This window comes from Chamaea fasciata, unplaced genomic scaffold (assembly GCF_029207755.1).
Source record: "Chamaea fasciata isolate MVZ Bird 193981 ecotype frontalis unplaced genomic scaffold, bChaFas1.0.hap1 SCAF_27, whole genome shotgun sequence".
In the NCBI taxonomy this organism is placed as follows: domain Eukaryota; kingdom Metazoa; phylum Chordata; class Aves; order Passeriformes; family Sylviidae; genus Chamaea; species Chamaea fasciata.
Genome location: NW_027094112.1, coordinates 2,837,655 through 2,845,107, shown reverse-complemented (window position 1 = coordinate 2,845,107; position 7,453 = coordinate 2,837,655). Strand labels below are relative to the sequence as shown.

General features: G+C 51.7%; 1 protein-coding gene across 1 annotated transcript; it reads left to right on the top strand.

Annotated features, from left to right (window-relative positions):
• The first annotated feature begins 249 nt into the window (after nt 1-249).
• On the top strand, nt 250-5,165 carry LOC136301670 (ubiquitin carboxyl-terminal hydrolase 42-like). The gene is made up of 11 exons (XM_066204793.1): nt 250-436; nt 852-962; nt 1,047-1,140; nt 1,288-1,355; nt 1,516-1,586; nt 2,138-2,220; nt 2,461-2,572; nt 2,893-3,033; nt 3,242-3,342; nt 4,082-4,223; nt 5,019-5,165. Exons 1-11 carry the CDS (start codon nt 250-252, stop codon nt 5,163-5,165), a joined length of 1,257 nt encoding a protein of 418 aa, XP_066060890.1.
• Nucleotides 5,166-7,453: the final 2,288 nt, after the last annotated feature.

Sequence of the window (7,453 nt, the reverse complement as noted above, 5' to 3'; positions counted from 1 at the left end):
AAAGGGAGGTACCCTGAGGCCCAGAAATCAGAGCTGGGGTTTGTTGGACTCTTGGCAAAGTAAGCAGGGGACCAGACTTTTCCCAACCAGTAAATTTCAATGGCAGTGCTAGGCTTCCCCTGATACGGAGTTGAAGGTTTGAGCTGGTTGTCCTGACTGCTTGTGTAGAAAATTCAAAGTTTAAATGTGCTTTTGTTCCTCCCCTCATCTCCTTTCAAATGGCGTTTCTCTGCAGTCGTTGCTGAGGGAATGGCTCCTCCAGAAAGGATCCTCTTTCCACCGGAGAAGATTTGCATGGTCTGGCAGCAGAGTCAGAGGGCTGGAACAGGGCTCCTCAATGTGGGCAACACGTGCTTCCTCAACTCTGTCCTGCAGTGCCTGACCTACACCCCCCCACTGGCCAACTACCTGCTGTCCCGAGAGCACAGCCGGACCTGTGAGTGCTTTTGGAACATCTCCTGAAAACCTCTGAATCAAATACCAAAGATTCCCAGAACCTGGAATCCCATTTGGGAGAACAGCAGCCCTTTGTCAGCCCCATGAGTTTATGTTCATTGAACACTCTAGCCTAGAAGCCACTTGTCCTGCCCAGCTGTCTTAGCCTTCACAAAGACACCTCTTTCTAGCTCCAAGTCTTTATTCCTGCAAGTTAAACCCTCTTGGCTTATTGCACAGAAAACTGTCAGTTTAGCATCTCTCTCAAGAACATCTCCTGCCCACTAAAATGCCCTGGGATCGTTGGGATATTGGGAGGAGTGGAGTATTGCACTGGGGCGGGAGTGGAAGAGAAGGAGTATCCCACTGCGCGGATATTTTGCTAACCCGAGGACCTTCCCTGTGTCCCTCTTCAGGTCACCAGAAGGGTTTCTGCATGCTGTGCATCATGGAAGCCCACGTTAACCAGGTCATGCATTCCCCTGTCAGTGTCATCCTGCCTCTGACTGTCCTCAGGGTTTTGACACGTAAGTCATGCCAGCTGCTTAGACAGGTTTTCTTCCCTTCTTGTGTGAGAGAACTGCAAACTTCTTCTTTCTTAGGCATTGGAGAACATTTTGAGCCTGGCAGGGAGGAAGACGCCCATGATTTCTTCTGCTGTACTGTCAATGCCATGCAGACAGCTTGTCTGAGTGGATTCAGCAAGTAAGCACAAGCAAATCACTCTCACAAAGCTCTGAACCCTTTGGACTGCTTGATGTGCTCCCCTCAAGGGAAAACCTAAACCCTGGGCTTTCAGGCCAAGCAAAACCCTTTGAGGAGATAATGCTCTGTCTTACTTCTTGTTTCCAGCTTGGACCTCTCTTCTCAATCCACTACCCTTGTCCATCAGATATTTGGGGGCTTTCTGAGATCCAGAGGTACGTTTCCACAACTCTTGCTCTCTTTGACATTGCTTGTGCCCTTCTGTCTGCCTGTGCCTGACAGTTGGTCCTGGGGCTGGTGGGACAAGGTACAATGTGTAAATGGGCAATGGCCAGTCAGCTTCCCATTGCTCAGCATTTGAATTTTTCCTTGCAGTCATCTGCTCCAACTGCAAAGCCATTTCTGACTCCTATGAGCCCTTCCTGGATGTCCCTTTGGATATCAAGGTAAGAGGCTCTGCAGTTGTGCTTGAAGACATTCCCAAGGCCCCTGCAGCTTTCCAGAGTCAACACATTTATTTCCCTTAAAAACGTAGACTGCGAACACCAAGAGATCTGGGGGGTGGGTGGGAAGGGGAATGGATGGCCTCCTGCAGAGGCTGTGGCACTGGTCTCTCTGTAGGTGCTGTTTTGAAGCTGGACAAGCAGCATTATCCTCTCTGCGCCCTTGATATATCCTCGTCCCTCTTCCCTTTGCCCTCCCATGACACCTGCCTGGCTCCCAGGCTGATGGCTTGGATTGTTGGCACCACTGCTGCCCCTGCACACTGTCATTAGTTGGAAGGAGTGGTGGTACAGGAAGGGTGCACTTGATGGCTCCAGGAGCTGCTGGGACACAGGGAGATGTTCAGCATCATCCTCTCTTTCTGCCTCCTTCTGGATGGGTTCATGGTGGATCTCTTCAGCATCAGCTGCAGGGGTTTTCTTGTCAGCTCCTGGGAAATGTTTGGGTGAGGGAATTTCCTGCAGCTCAGCATGCTCATTTCTTACTCCCCCAGGCAGCCTTGTCCCTCGGTGCAGCCCTGGAGGACTTTGTGACACCCGAGCACCTGGACGGTGAAAACTGCTTTCAATGTAGCCAGTAAGATGATTACTGAGAACATATTAACAGCAGATCCTGTGTCAGGGGGCTGCATGTCATTGAGCAGAAGTCATCTTCTGCTGGAGGTTTACTGCACACGGATGAGATGCAGCTTTTTAAAAAATATGGCAGTGAATAGCCTTAAAATAACAACAGCTGTGTGAGACAGGAGAGCTTGCCTGTCCAGCTTGGGGTAGAACTGGGTGCATTTCAGCACTGGGCTCTGTGCTTGGTTTCAAGGTGTAAGAAGTATGCTGCTGCTTCCAAGACGTTCACAGTCCACTGCGCACCCAAGGTTCTCACGGTGTGTCTGAAAAGGTTTGACTGTTTCACCGGCGGGAAGATCCACAAGGTGTGTACACAACTGCTGGGCAGCTTTCTCCTCCTGGAACAGATTTCCCAGAGCTTGTCACGAGCCACTCGTGTTGGCTTAGTCATGTTCCCTTCTGGGGAGAGGATTCCCTTAGGAAGACAGGCAAGCTGTCTTCTCCAACAGAGCCGCTTTGGCCAAGAGCAGTTTCCGGCCACCCGAACCATGACATGTCGCTTTATGGAAAACCAGCTGTTCATGAGCCCCTAGGATGTATTTCCACACCTGTGGAGCCTGGATGTGGCAGGGTGTTCTGTGCCACAGATCAGGGTCACTTGTGAGCCCTCTTGGTGTCTCTACAGATTGTGGAGTACCCCGAGTACCTGGACCTTCGCCCGTACATGTCCCAGGCGGAGGGAGAAGCCGTCCTTTACTCCTTGTATGCTGTCCTGGTGCACAGTGGGGTCAGCTGCCATGAAGGACACTATTTCTGCTACACAAAGGTAAAGAGCAACTTCCTTCCTTCCCAATGCGGAGAATGTGTGTTGGGGAAAAGAAACTTTCCCGTCAGTGCTACTGACAGCCAAGGTTTTGGGGCAGAAGATCTCTTTAGGTGCTGGACTGGTGTTTTTTTGACCTACAATTTGTTTTAGTTTTCTGCCAGTGTTTTTGGACAGAAACCATGAGGAAATCCTTGCCTTGTTTTCACAGGCCAGCAATGGGCTGTGGTACCAGATGAACGATGAGTCTGTGGAGCTTTGTTGCCTTGACACAGCTCTCCGGCAGCAAGCCTACCTGCTCTTTTATGCCAGGTAACAACCAGGATCAGATGTGTTCAGAAGGCATTTCCTTTTCCCTGTTCATTGTTTTGCTTCTCATACTCCAGAGTGTTTTTGTCACTGAATGCAATCACTACCTGCATCATTCAGTGCTATGAAACCTCTACTACCCCATGTCTCTCCTTCAGGCTGCTGCCCTGATGTAACTTGTCTGCTCTCTGATGCTGGACTTATGTAGAGAAGAGCAAGAGAATTAAAAGGGGCCTTCCAGGGAAGATGGGGAGGGACTCTTCATCAGGGAGGGTTGGACAGGATGAAGGGTATCAGTTTTCAGCTGACCCAGGGCAGGTTTACGTTAGATATTAGGAAGAAATGCTTCAGTGTGAGGGTGATGAGACAGTGGAAGGGGCTGCCCAAAGAAGTTGTGGGTGCCCCATCCCTGGAAGTGCTCAAGGCCAGGTTGGACAGGGCATGGAGAAGCCTGGTCCACTGTAAGGCATTCCTGCCCATGTCAGGGGGGTGGAACAAAATGAGCCTTAAGGTCCCTTCCCGCCCAAGCAAGTCTGTGAATTTATGAAACGGAGGCTGTGGAAGGTATAAAGGTGAGGATTTGCTGTGACAGGAGCAGACTGGGTGGGAAGGCTCTAGCTGAACTTGCCAGCAGTGGCCTTGGTTAAGTCTTCTGTGACAGAAACCTCTGCAAGAAAACGACTGAACCCCAGAGGAGGCTGCGCCAACAGCCCTAAACTGAGATGACCCTTTTTTTCTCCAGATGCTCTGATCTGAAGATTGTAGAGAAGGCTTCTTCCTCACAGGCACCACCATATGCCACTCCCTTCCTCAGCCACTGGGCAGCAGCCAGCAGCAAGCAGGCGGCTTCTGTTGGCCCACAGGGGCTGCTGGGCACGATAAAGGTAACTCTGGGATGGAGGGCCAGGGCACCAGAGGAGCAGTGGATTTCTTGCTAGGATCGCAGCATTTTTCCTTTTCCCCGTCCCACCCTGCAGCATTCTTCTCAGCCATAATGCTGCTTCCTCTCAAAGCATCCCACCTGGATTCATCCCATCTGGATCCATCCCATGTGTGGGCCTTTGGCCCTTCGGCCTTGTCAGCCCTCCAGAAGAGCCTTTGTGAGGCTCGGAAATGTCCCCTCCCAGAACTTGTGGGGGTTCCCCACTGACTGTGGCCCTTTCAGGAGGGAAGGGCAGCAACTCTCCACTGTTCTCTTTCCAGGACATGCTGGTGGCTGTGGAAGAGCTTGGCAGGGAGCAGGCCTGGAGCAGATCCCCGCTGTGGGGCAGGGACAGCCACAGCTGCTCTGTGGACACCATGGACTGTGAGCACCCTGCAGAGAGAAGGGACCCTGCAAGCTGTGACCACGCTTCTGGGAACGGGGCAGCTTCAGGACCTTCCAGCAGGAGCTTGTGGTGCGCTGGTGCCCCCAGGGCTGCTGAGGAGCAAACCCCGCTGTGGCCCAGAGACACGAGCGGATCCGTGCTGGGCAGCTACGACCTCCGCAGCCGCTTTGTGCAGCACACTGACCACGAGTCCCTGCCGAGGAAGAGGAGGAGGCAGACTACAGATCCTCCACATTGTCACCAAAGCCTTGTTGAGAGTGCAGTGCTAGGCTTGAGGCAGTCTCCAGTGCTCGGGGCTGCTCAGGAGCCATCCGGGCCCAGGCTGAGTGAGCTGGGCTATGACCTCCGCAGCCGCTTTGTGCAGTGCAGAGCCCAGCTCCCTGCGGCAAGGAAGAGGAGGCTTTCCATGCCCCAGTGACGCCTTTCAAAGTCAGGGCGCCCCGGGGCTGGTGCAGGCAGATTGTGGCCTTGGCTGAAGCAGAATGGAAGATCACGTAATAGATACGTAGCATTAAATGCATGGATTAAAGTTGTGTGTATTAAAACTTTACAGTGTAATGTAAAAACCCCTGAATTCCTGGAAACAGTTCCAGGGCATCTCTTTCCACACCACAGTCTTTTCACAGTCCAAAGGTGTTACCTCGACATCTGCCAGAGACATAACCGGGAAACGACCCATTAATCGCGGGCTGACCACATCTTCACAGTTCATCAGGAGATCCCATACCAATCTGGGTGGAGGGCGGCAGAAACCTCCCGACAGAAGATTCGGAGACTTTTTCATTCAGACATCTTTTTAATTTCTCAGGAAACTCTTTCAGATATTCCTTGTGGGATACCGGACATTCCAATGATTGTATTATGTATATGATGTCATATTCTTCGGGTTCGTTACCGTCTTGTTTACGCCTCAGGGTAGAAAAATGGTCTAAAACACCTCCCCTGAGACCCCGAATGCGTGGGCAGTACTCTGGAGAAGCACCCTTTGCTGCTCCTGGATTGTTCACCCAACATTCGATCGATGTTGTCCCCGAAATTGCTTTTCAAATTTGTTAACTAAATCTTTGATTTTGGAAATTGGCTCTGATCATTTAAAACAAATTGGTGCCGTGACTCGGATACAATATCGGTGCTGCGGAACCCCTTTGCGTGGGAAGGCGCCTCTGCCGATTTTTTTTCGGCGGCCCCCGCAAAACGGGAAACCCCGTGGTAGCTATTGTATCACGAACAAATTTAGGTTGAACAAATTTAGGTTGAACGCCACGATGAAAGGAGGTTCTGGATCCAGAAATATCAGGGAACTCAGGAAGGACCAGGGAAGGTCCTTCGGAGCCGCGGCTAAAACTTTCACTCGTAAAATTCTCCGTGCACGAAGACTCCACGCAGGAAAATAGCTGCAAGTATTGCGGGTGGAGTGAGTGTGTTTGGGTGAGTGAGTGAGACGTGGCTTTGTCACGAACCGGGTGTGGGCCTGCGCGCTGCATTTCCAATCTCCCGCGAGGGACTTGGTCGGCAAACAGGGAAGGGAAACGGGAAAACTCATTTTGCTCATAAAACCCGGATTCAAGGGGAATCCGGGGGACCGATCACGGGAAAGCTAAAAGGGAAGGTTACGTTCCTTTGAGTTCGGGAAATCGGTAAACCTTTTGCCTAGGGGCTTGGTAAGAGGCCAGGACACAAGGCAGAGGACCGTCGCTGGTGGAAAAAGCCCTCAGCTCAGCTCACCGAAAGGGTAAGTAAACCTGCTCAGAAAGTGGGACCCGGTGTGTGTGGAAACACCTTGGAGAGGAAACCGGCTCTTAGCGAAAAGCTAAGAAAACACCTCTGAAAAGGTGAGCTGCCCTTGGAAAATGGGACAGAAAAAGAGTAAGTTCCAGAAAGAAGCCAAAGAAAAACAAGGTTCAGAATCAGAGGATAAATCCCTCGAGATCCCACGGGAAAGTCCATTGGGATGGATGCTAGAACATTGGGAGGAATGTTCTAAAAGGAAAGGTAAGTCCAAGGAAAAAATGATTTATTTTTGCATAGAGGTTTGGGGAGGAAAAGGGTTAAGGAATCATGTAATTTGGCCCACTTTTGGCACATTTGAAAAACGGACTTGCAAGGCTTTATGTAACTATGTGGCTAATAAAGAACCACAAGACCATGAGGAAAAAATGTATGCAAAATTGCGGGTAGGATCCAGGACGGGATTGTTTACTCTAAGATCCAAGAGGGGTGTCTCAGCTCCGGGTGACACATGGGATCCCCCTGACTATCTCCCACCTCCATACCTAAGACCCACACCTCCGCCTGTACCGGCTCAGGCGTCCCCCTCGGCACCTCCGGGACCTTTAATACAGCCAGCACCGGCTCCGGGCCCCTCACAAGGAATCCCGATGGCGGGACCGGACCAAAACCTTACATACCTTAACGCCACAGGACTCAAAAACAACTCCATTGCCCCCCGCCACTTTTGCCCCTACCTCCCGACACACCTTCTAATCATACACCTCTTCTCACAACTCTGAAAGACACACCAGAACCCCCGGCGCTGCCTCCTCCAACCCTAGAGGCACAACACCCGCAGGCTCAGGGACTACAAGTGCCACAAGCCCCTTCACAGAACCCATCCCCATTTCCCTCACAGCCATCGGAAGGATCACGTCCCTTGGCACAGCCTCTGATTTCACCGCAGCCATTCTTCCCTCCTCCACCAGCCCCGCAACCCACGGGAGTCAGAAAACTGACTCCAGTGGATCTCCCCCCCTGCTAGCCGAACCCGACGAAAGGCGAAGCAAGCGAAC